Source organism: Necator americanus, chromosome I (assembly GCF_031761385.1).
Source record: "Necator americanus strain Aroian chromosome I, whole genome shotgun sequence".
NCBI classification, from domain to species: domain Eukaryota; kingdom Metazoa; phylum Nematoda; class Chromadorea; order Rhabditida; family Ancylostomatidae; genus Necator; species Necator americanus.
The window spans coordinates 31,105,509-31,125,368 of NC_087371.1; the positions used below are offsets into that span (position 1 = coordinate 31,105,509).

Genomic DNA, 19,860 nt, shown 5'->3' on the forward strand with positions numbered 1-19,860 from the left:
AGATAAATGGGAGGTTTCCGTGGTGATGGTTCAATTGTGATTGCCACCGAATTATTATTACACAACTCATTGGTGAACGATAACCGGACCACATTCTGGAAGTGTCAGGCTCAGTATTTCAAATTTCGTTTCCAGCAGTGAATTTGCAAAATAACATACTTCAACGTTATTAGAATCCGTCAAAAGTGTAAACAACACGAACACGAATGATTTGTGCGCTGAACATTGAACAATTAATTTCGAAAAATATGTCCGGAAATATTATAAGGATGTAATGTTGTTTTTGATTAGATTGAAGACGTGTGTATGTATGTGTGTGATAATCGGTTGAATAAAATAAACCGGAATTCCAGTTAATCAGGCAGGACATTCTTATCTGTCCTTGAAAAAAAAGGACCTTGCTGCTGCCAGTCATTGTTCAAGAAACAACAACAAGAGACGAAAGTGAATCGTAATCGTTCGTGGATTCTGAAGTCTTTCATTTTCATTCCATCGCTTATCGTCCATTCCATTATTCCTTTCATTCCATCGCTTATCCTCCTTCATCCTCAACGTCCTCAATTCGATTCTGAGAGCTTTCGAAGCAGAATAGGACGAATATTTTCGCCGCCAGGCTCTTCTTAGACATTTTTGGTACCTCAACTCCTCCAATTCCAAACACATCAACGTATTTTTAGTTGTTTACGGCCGGGGCGACCGCTGGCATGTGTATGTGTGTGTGTGTGTGCGTGGAGAGGAGAATATTCGAAAGTTGACGACTACTACTACTGGTTCTCACCACGATGTTGTTTTCGTTGTAGAAACTGGCCGTATTTAAATCGGGGAATCACCGATAGAACAACGTAGAAAAACGTCGTTGACGATAATCCTCATCGTCAGCGAAGGAGAGAAGAGTACAAAATTCCAGTCCAGAAATTTTGAAAAATGTGGTAAATATCTTAACGATTCGCTCTTTGGTTACTCGTTTCGACATTTGTTCGAATTTGTTCTTCGACCAACCAAGAACTATTCCAAAGGTCGTCGCGCCGAGGGTTCGAGGGGGGGGGGGGGAGGGGTTTCTCTGATTCGATTATCAATTTCACACCGATTCCCTGTTGTTTTGTATTTCATTTCGACCAACACAGTCAGCCAACATAAGGCGAAGTGTAGATGGTTATCAGACGAATCCATACCTACGACCAACGACCCATCTTACGCGCCCTACACCACCACCCATCGACGCCTCTACTCCTATTCTGTATTCTTAACGTCATAAACATATTATTATTATTATTATTATTATTATTATTATTATTATTATTATTATTATTATTATTATTATTATTATTATTATCTAATTACTACTATTAATTATTTTATACTAAGTGTAATTTAACTAATTCTAGTTCTCACTTAAACAACAAATAATTCCACTTAATCTTCAACTCATCCTTCTGGATCCTATCGTGCCGAATCGTTCCACGTTCCAGAAATGCGAAAGTTCGACATTTCTTGAATCTTCGCATAGAGATTGCAACTTTTCGATTGCACCAATTTAAGCAACTTCCAAGATTGTTGGAAACTGTTGGAAAGATTGTTGAAAAATTGCCAAACTTTTGGATTTGCACTTTTTTGGTTTTGATTTTGGATGTAGCATCCTAGGGAATAATGACCGGATTCTGGATGAGGCATTTGAGAGGATCAATCACAAATGGTCTGATTTTCCAGACGAAGGCGTCGACAGCGAAATTTTAACCGTAATAAAGTTTGTTAACAATCTTGACTGTTGATTAAATTTGATTATCGACAAATTCCACGTTTCGACCTTCATCCTTCGATCGATAATTGCTCGAATCGCTTTTTTTTTCTTCTGCAGGTCAATCGAATACAGTTTTTCGTCGATGCAACACCCCTGGACATCCACCCTCTATTGTTATGTTAACTAAATGTCCACAGAAACCGATTGGAACACATTCAACTGCGAATTTTGCATACATTTGGCAAACTGCCAGCAGCAGCCCTTTCTATTATTTTGGAATTTTCTGGAATTTTCCTAATAATTGCTCAATAACATAAGCCATTTTCAAGTTCTCGTCTGGGGAACTTGAATTATTTTACATTTAATTATTACTTAATATTTACTATTTTAATTATTACTTATTATTTCAAGAATTATTTAACTCTGTTCAAAAACACAAGTATTTTCCTTATTCAATCCTTAGTCCTGATTTTTACGCAGATATATAACTTTTGACGAATATGACCCGCTAGAGAGACAAAAAGTTCCTCACATTCTTCTGAATTGGCGCTGAAACAGTATCATATGCGTAGAATACACTAGAATCTTCGTTACGCTAAAAATACGAGAAATATTTTACGTTATTTTCTCGATCGGGACCATCACACAATTTTACGTGTTTGAAAATTGTTTATTTTTTATCGAGTAATCATTTCTAACACTAATTGATTTGTTATTTCAGTTGTTTTCATTTAGTTGTTTTTATTGATGCAGTTGCAGTTGTTTTTATTGGTTTTAATTCCTGGTTACTCACACAGTTTCCTTTCTTCTTCCATATTTTCTATTTACATTTACATTTTTTCTTTCCATTTTATTTATTTCATTGACGGTAGCCACAACGAGGTTTTTGTACATATCGTGAAGCTAAATTAGATCCTGAACGATTGTGGACATGGAGTTGTCAGTTCATACGCTACATATTATTTTATGATAAATTATGATGTATATTATGATATTGTTTATATGAGCGGATGTAGCGCAGTGGGTGAGAGGTTCGGCTGTGGCTGTATGATCAATGGGAGGTTCGAATCCGCCCTAGTGTCAACCAAGGTTTTCATTCCTCCGGATAAATTGGTACCACACTTGTCTGTGAGGGTGAAAACACTGACTTGACCCATTGGCTAGCCACTGCAAGTCATTGTATGGGTCAGTTACACGTTCGTAGACCTAAAACGATTCTGAATCGAAGTGAACGCGGGGGCGGGTCCGAAGTGGATTGCTGATCTTCAGAAACTTTCCACTTAATTATTTATATATTATCGTATACATATTACGATTCATAGATTCTACTTCAGCCTTACACTTTACACTTAAAGGCATCACCCCACGAATCTGAGATGGTACGGATTTCAGGCGGAGTATTCGTATACGGGATCCTGGATTATGGAGAGGGGGTGATTCCGTCCATTTCTTCCTAATTGTCGTAGAAAACGGCCCGGAAGACACGGCTTCGAGCGTTCCGGCTCACTATTTTCTGCAAGGAGTTCGACTGGAGCGCGCCAGCCTTGTGCGGCGCCGCATCTTCCGGGCCGTTTTTTACGGCAATTAGGAAGAAATGGGCTTAATCAGCTCATTCTCCATAATCTACGACCTCGTATATGAATACTCCACCTGAAATCCGTACCACCTCAGATTCGTGGGGTGATGCCTTTAAATAGTTGTCAGTTAGCCTCATATTTCCTCCAATGGAGTTAAAGTCGAAGTAGAAAATTGCATCAGCAGATAAAATGCACAGACAGCGTGTCGTACCCGTTATCAAAGCACAACTTGTATAAGTTCAGCGATTGGCATCAGACGCATGTTTGTGACCTGTATATGCGATAGTGTGGTCGCCAATCGTCCACCATATTTCCCATTTCCTTCCCTATGGTACTATTCCTCTGTTATGCACTTTTTTGTGGACTCTATCTGTCTTCTTTTTTCTTTCTTGGACAATGATAGCTGATTTCTTTTCACTTCACCTCCGTAAACTCTCTGAAAATCTCCAAATCCTCTCTTCTTGAAACCTCGGCATTTGGAAGTGTATTTATGTTTTCTTGTTATGCTCTGAAAATCGCACATGAGGATCTTCGTTGAGGATTCGAATCGTTTCATTCAAGTCCACGATAATTGTCACAGTTTTCTCGATAGTTTTTTTCCAACTAAAACAGTTCAAGCACATCCAGAAAACTGTGTGGTAAGCTATGTCGATCGATCGGTCAATCGATTCTTACGCAAAATAGATAGTTGAGGATGATCCGGTATGGGTGGACGATCGAGCACGCACGGCCGCAATAGTTTAACTCTGACTCATATAGTACTTGTATTCGGTACTAAATCTAATCCTCCTCTTTCTGGATTCTTGTCCCTAATCATCTCTCTTCCCGTCCCCTTTTAACAATAGAATATTCCGCGAATATCATACTTGAACGATTTTCTTTCCAGAAATGTAACTTGTAGAATGTCCAAGTAAGTGGTGACGTCATAATTTCTCTTCTCGGTTTCAGTTTTTTTGTAAGTAATTTGCTGATACACTTTCCAACACAGATACACGTTCTCAAGCAATTGTTTCTGAAACGCCCATTTTCCAAAAGGCCAAAAGGAGCCTTTAAAACAGTGGTGTGGATCTGCCATGGAAAAACACTCACTTCTGTCAATCGTACTTGTTTTTTTCCCTCCAATGATTATATATTTCTCTATCTATTTCTATTTCTTCTATTTCTTTCTATTTCTCTATTTCCTGTCCTGTGAAGTCGAAATTGATCAAATTTTACATATATAACAATTCAATTCGGTGATATTCTATAAAAAAAAATAAGTTTAGATAGATAAAAGCAAGTTCTTTCTTCGAGATTTTCCCATTTTTCATTTTTTTTCCATCTTCCATTTTTTCCATTTCCATTTTTTTTCGTAGAAATATTCCCAAGTTCTCTCTATCGAATACAAGTCCAGCTAAGAAGCAAACTTTTAAAAATCAAATAATTGGACTTTTTTTCGAGTGCAATCATCTGTAGTTTAGATTAAAACTATAATTAATAATAAATTATCTATAATAACTATACAAAAAACTGCAATTATAAAATAAAATATAAATAAGTATAATAACTATAATAAATAAATGCAAATCTATAATTAATAATATATTAATTAGTAATAAATTATCTATAACAACTATACAAGGACTATAATTATGAAATTAAATATAAATAAGTATAATAAATACAAAACTATAATTAATAATAGATTATTAGAATAATAGGGAAGTTTATCAATGAAATTTTTAAAACGCCACCAGCTTCCTAAAGTCAAAGATCATATTTTAGTACTTTGGATGGTCATTTCCTCCTTATCAATTGTCCACTGACATTTCGTGTCACTTCTTCCGCACGGAGCTTGCAAGGCACCTCTACGATTTCCTTTTGCAATGTTTCCCGCCCTCTTATGGATGTATTCTCTAAAATTTCATTCCGAGGCTTTAAATCTTCATTTTGAAAGCGTTACAAAAGAGTTTGATTGTGTACTACTTTTTCAGCAGACCCAAGATTTTTTTTTGTTATTGATTTTTATTCTAGCCTTCGACGTTTCGGCGTTGTCGCCTTCTTCAGAGCCTTGAAAATCAAAGATTCGTGTAATTTACTCCATTAAACGCCTCTTCATCCCACAAGACAAGACAGACCACCATAGCCACAAAATCGTGATGTTAGCGGACCACCAGTCGTTTGAGTCACGTTAAAAGTAAAAGTTAAAAGTGCATTAAAAGTAGTACATAATCAAACTCTACGATGCTAAGATTCAAATAAGGTCGAATTTGGAAGTTATAAAAGAATTTGTTGCAGAGTATATTCGGAATTGTCAAAACAGAAGCGAAGAAGAACCGGTAGAAGTGGAGTTCACTACTAAACAGTTACATTATAAATCACTACACTTGCAATCCTGAAAGAGTCGTAAGAAATCGCCAACGCAAAACAAAAAAATGAGCTCAGCTGCTCTACAAGTGACGCTAGCGATCGTCATGTTTCTGACAACCGCCGTCGCTGGATTCATCCCGTTAAAGGTATGTGCTAACCGCGTAGAATTTCGAAAAAATCAAAAAAAAAGAAATCTACAATTTCTTGTCATCAAATCCACTTCACTGTTCAGCTTTTGCGAATTCTCGACAAAAAACATGGCGATAATAAGAAACATGGGAAATGGTTGTCACTATTGTCATGTTTTTCCGGTGGAGTATTTATGGGAACCTGTTTTCTGGATATAATTCCACATATCAAGTGAGTTTTTTTTTTGTGTTCTCGATGTCTTCAATTTTACGTAACAATACGTGCACGGCTCACCATAGGCGATTGCTGACTGCGGGGAGAGGTGGCGCCGCGCGATGTTTGACGCGGCGCTGCAAAACCGGTCACTGATCCATAAATTACACGTCGTTTTTTGCATTTACTCTAAGCTCTAGCACGATTGGCGAACAAATATTTTCGGAGAGTTTTTCTTAAGTCGTTTGTGAGAAAACTAAACACAGGGGTTTTTTTTCGACAATGTTGAAGGTTTCTTCTTCTCGAATACTAAACGTAATACGGCAGTTTATCCATTGGGCTGGCAGCAGTTTCTGTTACACTTTAGAGATTTGCCTGTAGGAGGTTATTTAGTTGACTTATTAGCCCAATACTATAGATTATTAATCTGTCCTGACTGCTCAACACTCTATCACTAACGCTCCCCTTTGATAGCTACTCCTGGCGGTGCGCTTCCTCTATCTCATGAAGGGAGGGGAGTCTCACCCCCGATCGGAGTTTAGGAAGATATTGTTGCATTTATGTTTTCTTGTTATGCCAACGAGGTTTAGGTGAAAATTTTTTTATTGGCCTGACAAACTCGTCTTTTTCAAAGGCCTGAAAATGGTTCGAGGTCTCTGATACCATGCATATCCCATCAAACTCTTCCTCTCTCCTCGCCAACCCTCGACATTGTTAAGTGAACAACGAGGTTTAGGTGAAAGTTTTTTATTGGCCTGACGTTTCGACAAACTCGTCTTTTTCAAAGGCCTGAAAATGGTTCGAGGTCTCTGATACCATGCATATCCCATCAAACTCCTCTCTACTCGCCAACCCTCGACATTGTTTGAAGTCGAGGGTTGGCGAGGGTTGGCGAGGAGAGAGGAAGAGTTTGATGGGATATGCATGGAATCAAAAGCTCGAACCATTTTCAGGCCTTTGAAAAAGACGAGTTTGTCGAAACGTCAGGCCAATAAAAAAAGTTTCACCTAAACCTCGTTGGCATAACAAGAAAACATAAATACACTATCAAATGCCGAGGTTTCAAGAAGAGAGGGCTTGGAGATATTGTTGTGTTCTTGGCGAAATGTCGAGGGAGTCGTTCTTTGGGAGCTTCTCCCACATGGGTCTTCTATCAATGCTGGGAAGTACTGCAAGCGACTGAACGTGGTGGCTGTTAAGCTCAGAGGGATACAGAGAAAACTATTCTTTTACCACGAAGCACGCGCCCACATGTCGCCAAGTTGGGTCCGATGAAGTTGCACTGTCTCAACTGAACCATTCTTCATTCATCCGCCACACAATCCGAATACTATCCCATCCGACTACTATTTGATCCGATCTCTGACTGGTCAACTCTCTGACTTGAAAGGACGTCTCTCCTTCGCTGAGGATGACTTCAAAACGGACCTTCAGTCATTCTCTGGTCGCAAGTCCCTGGACTTCTACAAGAAGGGAGTCCAGAAATTGCCTGGACGTTGGCAACATGTATCGATATCGATAGAGGATACGTCAGTGATTGAAAACTAAATGTGCGAGAATGGACAGTTTGCAAATGAAATGTTGCAAAGTGTAACATAAACTAGTTGCCAGTAATAAAATCCTCTGATGCTTCATTTAATCTCAAAAATAAAGAAGGACGCCGCTGATTTTTGTGGAAACAGATCAAACATAGTAGTAGTTTGTGAAGAGAGCTCTGTTTACATGATGACTGAATAGTAGCATTCTTTTTCGGAGGATGTTGCAAATGGGCCACAGTCATGTGAGTTCCTGAGCTCTTCTCTTCCTCTGTTTATCCTGCCACCGGACTATCCTCGATATCTGCTTCCTGTTCCAAAAAGTTCTAATCCGCATCCGACAGCTGCTGTTTCCGTGACAGAGACTCTGTCGACGGGAGATACAAAGAAGACGGGGGAATAAAGTAGTTAAAATAGAATGGTAACACAAGACAGCATGGTAAAAAATGGTTAATGACTAGAAGCTGTTGAAATAAACCCCATGTTCTAGAAGTTTTCTGCTCGTGTGCTTACGAGGTTTTTAGATGGGACCTAAGTTAGCCTGACGTTTCGGCTTTTTCGCTGTCTCAAGAGTCCTAAATAGATGTGGTTACTACAATCCTACGTTTTGAGGGTGCTGCAGACAGAGGTTGAGAAAGTGGCGTGACTGTCTAGCTGTGACGATCTTCTGTCTTGACAAGTCGATAATACTTGGGTCGAACATTGTGGAGCTATCTAAATGTCCGAAATTCCAGGAATCACCGCGTAGTAAGATGTCGTTTTGACTCTTCATGATGCTGTACACGAAGTTGTTAAGTTGTGCCACACTACTCTGGGTCAGGATTTCCATAATTGTTCAAACTCATGTCGTTTTCGTGATGAAAACGAAAGCCATATACGTTGAAATTAGTCTTATCACCTTGATCACCTTGACTCTCGTTGATCTTCTTCGAACTGGTCGAGCGGACGCCAGTAATTCTTCCATTTGTCCCGATCGCGTGCCAGAGTAGCCCTGTGGTTCCTCCTTTCGCGTGGGACACGAAGAGCATCAAAATTTTCTTTGAAGGAATTCGTGAAGAAATCTGACCTTTTTTTTTATTAATTTCTATAAGACTAATTTCTATTACTTTGCATGTTACAGTAATAGAAATTAGTCTTATAGTCGAGTAGAAACGACATGAATCACGAGTGTAGTTGCGGTGCATTTGCGTAGGCGCTCGTCACGGCGTGGTGGAGGCAGCAGTTGGAACCGAGGTGAGACCGTCGCAAACTGTAGCGACGGGTAGTGCCAGCAACGATTTCGCCAAGCTCCTAGCCGCTAAGCGCTCAACCGAAGCATCTGGAGAGAAGCCGCGTACGCAATTGCGTACATGCTTCATGTCGTTTTGACCCTACCATACATAGAGTTCCACCGTGTGTGCGGCACCTGGTAGCACCTACTTGTCACTGCTCAGTGTACCAGCGAATGAGTATTGCTGCGTTTGGGTCACCAAGGAAGGAAAACTATCCGAAACGTCAGACAAATAAAGATTTCATCTAAGGACCTTGTACGCACGCGGATAGAAAACATAAGCAGAAGATGCCGAGGTTCCAGGACACGAGAACATTTGAAGTGTTCCAGAAGTTTCTTACCGGAAATTTAAAAACTTCTGCACGCTGTACCTCTGGATTTTTGCGCACGAACAGCAAATAAGTGTGAAATCCTGTGTTTGTATAGTCGAGTACTCTTCCGCATACGTCAATAAACACGAATACGAACTTCCTCTTTTAGATTTTAGATGCTAGACGTAACTTAACGATTAGTTCTGTTGTTATTTCCTCAGCATCTAACATTATCAATATTTTACGACGTGACGGGCGAACAAAAACCATTAGATGGAAGAGAAATAATTGTAATCAGAATCGAGGTCTCTTCTTATCGAAATTTCTGACAAACAAAGAAAAAGAGTCACGCCTAGTCAAGTTATGCAATGCATTGTTCACCATCGAGCGCCAGGGAATTAGTGAGCCGATTACTGCGACCGTTCGATTCGATCAAATAAGGGGAATCAATCGAAAAACGGCGGGCGTCAAGCAGCACAATCACCTTCAGTGTTTTCCTAGGGGCCAATGAAAAAAAACACACAGTCGGTGACGTTCTGTCGGTTTCGTCAGTGACGGTTTTTCACGTGCAGTCACTGCACGACAGAACGTTTACACGATTTACACTCGTCACCTGGTGTTCACCGTTTCAGCGAGAACTACGAAGATTTCAAACTGTTATCTGGGACCGATTTCCAGTTCCCTTTACCTCAATTTTGCACATGTATTGGATTCTTTCTTGTGTATTTGATCGAGGAGATCTGCATGAAGGTATGTACCAATGATTTTTTTTTAGAAATTAATTTTCAATTTAACAATTTCGTCAATTTTTGAAGACATATTAAATTTTGAACCCACGTATGATCCGGGGTACCATAATGTTCTAAATAACCTCCTGAGTACGGACATATTCATCATTTTATCTAATTTCAAAGAATTAGTGCAAATAATACAAACTCTTCCTTCCACGAAAATACATTCGCGAGTTTTCCAATAGCAAGATTGAGGTGTAGAGGTTATTAACGAAGGTTTGGGGGAACATTACCTGTTTTCAGTCCATGCATTTTTAAAAACTAAATTCTGGAAGTGTCTTTAAAACCAGCGACTCCCATTCGTTCTTGAATGGTATTTTCAAAATTTAATTTTGCACCCTATCAAGAATTCGAACAGTTTGCGACGAATTTTCGAACTCAAGCCGGCAACGGTGTTTTTGTCACGTTACTATAGTTAAGAAAATTCGCAAATAAGATAATGATATGGATAATGTGCTGAAATTGGGATTTTTTTTTGAAACTTTTATAGAAATGATCCTTTCTCTATGTGCATATAAACCATGAAGACGTATATTCCAGAACTTTCCTTCACTTTTTCAGCCAGTTCAGAGAAGCAAGTGTGGGAAACTTCAGTAATTTAGATAATTCCCTTTTCCTGATTCATTCCAACTTAGGACAGAGAGTTGGTGGAATAAATCACAATGCTTCCACCGAACAATGATTTCAAGGAACTGAAGGCATGCAAAATGTCATCGTCATCTCAGGATTAATTCTGTAACGGATATGAGATCACGTTTCAGCCGCAGAAGTTCATGTGCGTACTGTAATTTCAAGTGTTTTCGTGCGACCGTTTAGACCCGATAAAAATTCAATTTAGATTTACGCAAAGATAAATCTCTAAATTTTTTAAGCTGCATAACTGAACTTATCCTAAATTTTTCAAGCTGCACAACCCCGCAATCCTGCTACTGCTAAATCCCGTGAACGTTAACTACAATGTTTCTTCTTAGGACAGAATATTCGGGATGTTGCTTAAAATAGTAGAACTCATTCGACTTTTTTTTACCATTCGACACAAAACACAAAAGTCAGCAAGTGAATTTTCTTGTGGTGTTTTTCAATTCAAATTCAAAATTTCAAATTGTATGGGATTTTTTCTCAAAGAATTTTGCAGTGTAAGTCTTCTAACTCAAAAAAAAAATCAGCAATTTGCAGGTATTCTCAATGAAACACGATCACAATCATGATCAAATCGAAAAAGCGGCACCACCGGCTCTGTCTCAAAAGGACACACTTAATCTGAGAAAGTAGGCTGGTTTACGTTTTATGACAAGAACGAAAATTTCTGCCAACGCTTCTGCTTCTCTTCTGCATGTTTCTCATACTTCCTAACTTTTATCTTAGTTCATCGTTTTCTTTCCGGAAGCCGGAGAAAGAAGTGAAAAAGGATTGAGGATTATACCGGAACACTCATCTTAACCATTGCATTCACTGATATACAGTATTCGCTATGTATAGTCGCTGCCGAACGTGTTCAGCCGCGCTGACGCGTCGCGCTTGCCGCAACGCACATTCTGCCTCCGCTAGACATACTTACACGCTGACTATAAACAAATGTGTGTGGCATGATCTTTTCTAACAAGTCAATCTTTCTTTCACTGCCTTCTTCTTTTTTTATCTACTACTTTGCTAACAACAATCTGTAGCATCGTACATCGTACCAATCAGCAACTAAACCTCTCTTATCCTAAAAAAAACACGCTAACAGCTTCTTACTGCTATCTAACACTTTGCACGTGCTATCGCTTTCAGTACTCAAGCACTGCTCGGTATAAAGGACAACGAGGACCTACGAAACACCATGCAAACGCACAGGTGTGGATCATTTTTGCACTGCAGTATCATTTATAGCATGAGTTCTTCTTTTTCTTCTTCTTCCTGTTATTCTCTTAATGTAGAACGAGCCAAAAAGTACTGTAAAAAAAACTGACATGCTTGCACAGTCGCAATTTCCTTTCCATGTTTTTTTTTTCTAAATGAATTTGATACGTAAACAAATTCGTTTAGTTGGCTCAGAACGACGTGAAACACGGACAGTTGCGTAAGCGACTGCGTACGAAGCGGCGCGGTGAAGCGTATCGGTTCGGATCGTGTAAGGATCCTCGCCACCCATCTCTGCAGTTCACCATGGACCCACCTTGATTCCAACCGCTGCGCTCCACCGCAACGCTTCGAGCGCAGCTGCTTGCGCAATTGTCCGTGCTTCATATCGTTTCGAATCGACTATATTTTGTGTTGAAAGCAGATCTTCAACGAAATTACTACCGTAATCTACAAATTTAGTGATGCTGTTTTTATCACAAGCAAAAGGAAATGTAACTGATGATAGGCATGCAATGTTTCTCTTTTGGATCCACATTTCGTGGCTCATTTTCAGTCCTAAAGCATTTTGTGTCTTCTTTTCTACCCATTTTGCAAATAAGTGCCAAAAAATGACGCATTCAGTGAGACTAACAATTCATACATATTTGCAACAATTTCCAGAAAAAAAAACCCGCAACCTGTTCTCATTCTTGCATTCTTGGTATTCTTGAAACACCAGCAATGCCTTCAAAAATCATGGAAATATTGTGGATGTGCTGGAACGTTCCTACAGAATTTTTGGCTCGTTCAAAGCTCATCGAAAAAGTAAAAAAAAAACGAACTCGTCCATTGTTTATTTCAACTTACCAGTGCGGCAGAATTCGAAATGTAATCAAGGGGATTTTTCAGTTGAAATATTGTGTTAGTAGTTCAAAATAGCTTGTCGGATATTCCTTTGCTAACAATGGTTCAACAAAACCCTCTTCAAACCTTTCGTAACACCTGGCTTTCTCTTTCGGTGTGTTCGGATTTTATTTGTTTTCGGGATCTGGAGGGGGTTTCTTCACTTTCAAATTCTTTTTTTTTACCATAATATTTCTAGTTTTCCTTCATTTCATTTACTTACTCGGCTGATCAGAATCCAATGCATCACAGCCAAAACTTGATGAGGACAGAAGTCAAACATAAACCTGGAACTAAAAGGAGGAAATAAGAACCTCTATTTCCAGCAACGGTACTTGATCAGTTAAGCTTATCCAGGAGCGATTGCAGCCCTTGAAACGTAACCATTGAATGTCGATATAAAGGATAAAAGGATAAACTGTCTGGCGTTAATCAATCCGCTTGGGATGCGCCCTCACGTTCACTTCAATTCAGAATCGTTTGAGGTTTACGAACGTGTAACTGGCCCTAGCAATGACTTGCGGGGGCCAGCCGACGGGTCAAGTCAGTGTTTTTATCCTCCCAGACAAGTCTGGTACCAATTTATCGACCCGGGATGAAAGGCTTGGTGAGCACTAGGGCGGATTCGAACCTCCGTTCGATCGTGCAGGAAGCTAAACCTCTAACCGCTACACCACACCCGCCCCAATGTCGATATAGTCTGCAAAAAACGACATAAAGCACGGTACAGCGTAAGCGGCTGCGCTCAAAACGAGCAGCGGTGGAGAAAGCGGATAGAATCAAGGTGGGACCATCGGGAACTGCAGCCAAAGATGGTGCTCGCAAAGGTTCCACCTCGATCCTAACCGCTGCGCTCCACCGTGCCCCTTTGAGCGCAGTCGCTTGCGGTGCATCGAATTTCATTTCGTTTTACCCTGCTATATTTTTTTCTCCTTCTCCATCTATCTTCAGCGGACAGGTGTAAATCAATAATAAATGGAGGTTCCACAGCGATAGAATGGTCATCTACTTCGAAACTGCTCTAGTCCAACCAAGCTTGCAATCGCTTTGAATCGCGATCTATAAATTGGTACTAAACTGCTTTGGGAAAAAAGTAGATAATTTACATATGCGTTCATGAACATCTAAGATTTTCAATTAAACACGTCGGGCCGCACCTGGAATGGATTTATTGACGTCAACAGTTTCATCCTTTATCTCTTTAATATCCTATCACTATTTAAAAATAAAAATGGGGCGGGTGTGGCGCAGTCGGTTGGAGGTCCGTTGTAGCCACATGGGTCAATGGTTCGAAACCGCCCTAGTGCTCACCAAGCCTTTCATCCCTCTGGGGTCTATGAATTGGTGCCAGACTTGTCTGTGAGGATAAAAACACTGACTTGATCATCGGCTGGCCCCGCAATTCATTGTATAGGCCAACACGCGTTCCAAAAAACCTCAACGATTACGAATTCCAGTAAAACGCGTTGGCGCATCCCAAGTGGATTGATACGCCAGTGACTTTTTATCATTTTTATCTAAAATTAAAACTAATGATGCAATCGACAAGCATCTCGTGGAATTCCTTTTGTTAAACATTTTTCAATTTTCTAACTCAGATGAGCCCGGAACTGTTCGATCCACATCGAAGCTAGCGGGTGCGAGCTGCAGCTTACGCAGCTGCATCCGGGTTCGAGTTGTTTTGACCCAACTCTATAAAGGAGTTCCATAACTGTTTGCAAAGGTTTTTCGCAAACGTGCAAATTTTTCAAGATTTTCTCGTCTTTAAAAATCAATGGGTTTAGTTGGTAGTCGTTCTAAATCCAAAAGAGGTACGAGTTCTGATCCTCGAAGATTTTTCTGTGTGGATTTTGGAACTTTATTCGCAAAACGAGATTAAATCCGACGCTCAGAAATCACGTTTCTCGGAAAGTGGATTCTATGGTAATTATCTCCGTACATTTTCTTGATGCAGAAGATTTTTTTTTGTTATGAATCTACACCTATTCGTAAAAGAGTGCTTCTTGAGGTTTCGTCTTATGTAAACAGTATCCATAACTAGTTCTTTGCGAAGGTAAAATTTTTTTGGTATGTGATGAGTAAAACTCTCGAATGCGCTCATACTTGTTTTACCAATGCAAATAAAAGAAAACAGCAAGTGAACGCTGTACAAAGTGATTGAGAGGGTTCGGTTGAGGGTGAAGGACAATACGGATTCGCCTTGAACTTTTTCAGAAAGGGGATCGATGTCCTGAGGAGGGAAACAACGCGTAGGACGACCGGGAATGGTTTACAAGGATAACAACAGAAAAGAAGCAGTTGAAGCAAATCCATGCGAAACAACACGAAATTTTGCTGCAACCTAATTCAGCGCCACTAACAGAGCAATCCGAATCGCTGTGCTACGGAGCTTTGGATTCTTGCAGACTTTGCAATAATTCACAAGTTGGATTACACAATCTGAGTGGAATCCTTTCCTAGTTTTATCGTTTATTTCACTTTTAGGGCTCCTCTACGATCTTAGCTTGTAAAAATTTATTTTCTGCCTTTTCTTTTGCGCACGTTATTCATCTTTCGTAGTCGTAAAAATACAAAGAACGCACTCTTTTGCTGATTCAGATGTTTTTCGTGACCCCGCAGGAGGATCTCCTCAAAGATTTCGTTTTGCAGGGATTGGATTTCGGCTTCATTCTTTGTGTAACTAAGCATGATTAGCCTTCATCTTGGATGGATTTCGGGATTTTACCATCTTCCGATTACAGCAAGCGCCAATCATGCAATTTACACAACAAAAAAAAATTGGACAAAGACATTGAAAACACAAAACTAACGGAAAAGAAACTTGTTAAAGGAATCACCCCAGGAATCTGACGTGATATGGATTTCCGATGGTCAAAGACTATATGGTATCCTAGATTGCAGAAACGAGAGGGATCTCGCTCATTTTTTTCCTAATCGCTGTAAACAACGGCCGGTAAGATGCAGCTTCGAGCGTTCCGGGGTGCGCTATTCTCTGCAACGAGTTCGATTGGAGCGCGCCAGCTTCGTGCACACGCCGCATCCCGTATAGGCATAAGCCAACTGAAACCCGTACCACCCCATATTCGTGGGGTGATGTATTTTAGGATACGTAAGCCTCTTTACGAAATACTATTAAATATGAGAAAGTAACAAAATAAAAGCAAGAGAGAAAGTTGTCCGGAGAGTTCCAAGCATACTGTAGAAACAGTTGTGTGCACGGCTTCACCGAAGACGCTTCGCGTCGACATGTGATAGCACGTTTTAAACGGACTGTACGTAATCACGTATTGTATCACACACTTCGTGACAATCAAGCCTTTGATCCCTCTGCCTTGGTAAATTGGTATAGTAACGTCAAAATGACATGGATCACGGTGCAGTTGCGTAAGCGGCTGCGCTCCAAACGGCGCGATGGAGATAACGGTTGGGATCGAGGTGGGACCAACCAGAGATGCTAGCATAGTTCCCCAATCTATCCTGACCGCACCGCTTCAAGCGCAGCCGCTTACGCAATTGCACCGTGTTTCATGTCGTTTTGACCCTACTATGCCAGACACTCTGTCTGGTACTGTATAGGTTAGACACACGTTGGTAAAACTCAAATAATTGTGAATTGAAGTGAACGCGCTGGCGCATCCCAAGTGGATCAATACAGGACACTTTACACTTGAGCTACAATTATTTTTTCAAAGTTCCTCCCCTCCCTTCCCCCACCCCCACCCCACCTCTCTAAACTCCTATTAAACCTTATATATTTCTGATCGCAGCGATTTGGTAAGGTTCTACGGCAATAGGTAGGGATTAAAAAGCGAAGGGATGTCCGACATAGAAGTAGTTAGTCCCTGAGTTCATCCGAACCGAAGAACAGTGCTTGTATAACTCCTAAGTGCAGATTCAGCCTGGTGATGGAGGAGACGGCTAATTATGCGGTTGCCGAATCCTCTGAAGGATCGTTACTGAAATCGCTCACGTTCGCTGTAGCGATGTCATTCCATTCAATCCTGGAAGGATTCGCTCTCGGTGTACAGGTATACTACATTGTATCCTTGTATTTTACTCTCCGAAAAAAAAAAGAATCCGTGGAATTTTACAGAATACTACCGCCCGAATCGTAACCTTATTTGTTTCACTCATTTTACACAAAGGTGTAGAGGCATTTTCCGTAGGATTACAAATATCGAAAGGGAATAGCAATAAGGTAAGATTCTGGAAGACAGTTAAGCACATATTATGGACTATTCTTCTTTTTTCAGATAAAAGCCGTTGTAGCAACGATTCTCGTGTACGCGTTAATGACCCCGTTGGGTTCCGGACTCGGCACCCTTCTTCAGGTAAAATTATCTCTTTTTTTCGTATACAAAATGCAATTAAGCAACTACAAAATAAAGATGATTTTCAATCGGATTCAATGTAAAATTCTATGCGTTAATAAAATCACTTTCCGGCACTCTTGATATCACATTGAAGTCCAGAAGAAGAAGAAATAATATTTTTGGAAAGGCATCTTGAATGCTAACGGAAGTCAAAGAATAGTGGAGAATAAAAAGGGAATAAAAATTTTTTAATACTTCTGATCACCAAAGATCTAGAAATCTCGCTTCTTCACACATCATTCCAATACAAGTTAAAATCAGTGGGCATACGTTACGATATAGTTGGATCAAAGCGATCTGAAGTTCGATGCGGTTGCGTAGATGGCTGCTTCCGAAGCGGAACCCTTGAAGAATTGGTTGGCGTCGCGTTTTGTTCCTCCTTGAAGGCAGCATACCACGAATCTGAGGTAGTGCGGATTTCAGGTGGAGTATCCGTATACGGGGTCGTAGATTATGGACACGGGGTAGTTCCGCTCATCCCTTCCTGCATCACTGCAAGCAGCCGCCTCCAGAATGCTGTTTTGTACGGCGCCATGTGTTGCAACGCTCCACCCCTTGCGCCGCCTCCGCCCTGCGATTCGTCGAAAATCAATTCGGACTGCCCCGATAGGCAGTAAGGGACGCTACGCGTGCAAGGGTGGCGCGCTGCAATAGAAGGCATCGTACAAAACAGCATTCAGGGGCCGGCTGCTTGCAGTGATTCAGGGAGAGATGAGCGGAACCACCCCGGTCTCCATAATCTACGATCCCGTGTACGGATACTCCACCTGAAATCCGTACCACCTCAGATTCGTGGTGTGCTGCCTTTAAAGAAAGGAAAAAAAAACGAGAACAGGACACATATTGCACAAAGACGACAATGAGGTGTTGAGGTTTTGAACCCCCATGCATCGAAATTTTTGCGAACGAAAGAAACTAGACCTGGACCAAAAAGTTGAAAAACCACAATTAGATATTTTGTAACAGTTTAACCACTGCGAAGTATCATCGTTGTGCTTGTTTTGTGTGTGTGTGTGTGTTTTCTTTTGCCTGTGTTTTTGTGTTCTTTTTTCTAACTCAAAAATTGTCGCTCTGTTAGAGCGACCTTCGCGTTGCACACACCTAAAATGTCACTAAGAAAAAGGATAGAGGCTAAAATGGAAAGGAAGGATCGTCTCGCCTTTACCTGGACGATCCACTTTAGATAAATAACACTATGAAATGGAAGTGCAGTGAGACAATAAACAAAAAGAAATGATTTACTGAGAGTTGTTGTCTTTTAAGCTCTCCAATATCAGCCCATTGCATAAAGACGGCGCTGTTTTAATTTTGGAGTCACTCGCAGCAGGCACATTCATATACGTCACATTTCTGGAGGTGAGCACTTACTTTTACACTCGAAATTTCTTAAATATGTTCTATTAGTACAAATTCAGGTGCTAGCACAAGAAAAAGACAACGAACACAACAGCCTCAAACAGTTGTTGGCGATTTTTATCGGGTTTGCCGTAATTGCTGCTTTGCAAATTGCTTTTGGGTGAGTTTAGCACAGTTCTTTCATCTCTTTTCCACTCATAGTCTGGATATCCTCGTGGTGAAACTAAAGGAGTTACCAACTTGCTCGTTCTAGGGATCACGGGCATGATGGAGGTCACGTTCATACACTACCTCCAGAATTTTCCACTACTCTTTTACCGCATTAGAAGAAATAGCACCCGCCAAAATCGCAGAACGCTGGAGAAACGCTGGTCGTCGGAAACTTCACCGAAATGGACCAAAACATCTCTCACATCAACACTCTCACGATTTTCGCTTCGAGCGCTCAACAGTTCCGCATCCTTCCATCCTGACACGTTTCTCAATGCATCCCACCATCCCAGGCAGGCACTAGATCGTCAGATATCAGATTGAGACGACGTCTTGTCCAAGTATTATTCTTACCTAGCTTTATTTATAGACAAGGAACAGGTGATTTCACTTCAAGGAATCTTTCGTTCACTATCAGTTTGTATATTATTTGCCTTAGTGCCGAGAGGAAATTTTTTTTTACCTCGCTCTTATTGAATCACTTAATATATGGGTAGAAATACGTTTAGTTGTTGTTTTTTTTTTCATTTCTAATATTTGTTCTGAATCCAATAAAGATTGTATGATGTTACTAAGCAGAAAAATGTTCGCCAACTAACAAAACCTATTGTTAGCTTCGTTATTGAACTGGCCCAGCATGGTTGGGGCAACATGAAATCTCTGTGTTTACCGAGAATTGCAAGTCACTGTTCCCCTCCAACCTCCTTCCCTCAAATTCTGAAGGTAGGTAAAACAGACTCGTTCTTTGGAAGAAAATCTCCAAGTAATAAGAGAACCTTGTTCAGAACAATCCTCCGTATTTTTCGAAATTGCAGGAAATCTGAGATTTCAAACTTAAGAAGCTTGAAATCCGAGAATTTCCTTATAAGTTATCGCGAGTCGCGGTGCTTAAAAGGTATCTAGATATTCCAGGATAGGTACCTATTTGCCCCAATCGTTGCTGCGTGTAGGGCTCTGATTCCTACCTCCCCGCGAACGCATCAGCCATAGTCGGGTCAAAACGACATGAATCGCGAGTGTAGTTGCGGTGCATTTGCGTACGCGCTCGAAACGGCGCAGTGGAGGCAGCAGTTGGAACCGAGGTGGGCCGTCGCAAACTGCGGCGATGGGTGGTACCAGCAAGTGCTTCACTACGCTCCTAGCCGCTACGCTTCACCGAAGCGCCGAGAGACAATCAGTTTACGTTTATTGCAACAAGGTGCTGTTGTTCAGCATATCGTCAATGCCCATAACTTGAAAGGTCAACTACTTGAAGGAAACATGTCTTTGTCAACAACTATT

General features: G+C 40.6%; 1 protein-coding gene across 2 annotated transcripts; it reads left to right on the forward strand.

Moving 5' to 3' along the window:
• Positions 1–5,729: 5,729 nt before the first annotated feature.
• On the forward strand, positions 5,730–18,695 carry RB195_007391 (uncharacterized protein; the record flags this gene model as incomplete). Of its 2 annotated transcripts, none has more annotated exons than XM_064180989.1 (11): positions 5,730–5,810; positions 5,897–6,024; positions 9,755–9,872; positions 11,090–11,181; positions 11,687–11,749; positions 16,533–16,668; positions 16,734–16,838; positions 16,894–16,971; positions 18,277–18,369; positions 18,429–18,529; positions 18,623–18,695. In XM_064180989.1, 11 exons carry the CDS (start codon positions 5,730–5,732, stop codon positions 18,693–18,695), a joined length of 1,068 nt encoding a protein of 355 aa, XP_064037815.1. The 2 variants fall into 2 exon arrangements, with proteins under 2 accessions (XP_064037815.1, XP_064037816.1); XM_064180988.1 differs by having other exon boundaries at positions 16,539–16,668.
• Between the last annotated feature and the right edge of the window lie 1,165 nt (positions 18,696–19,860).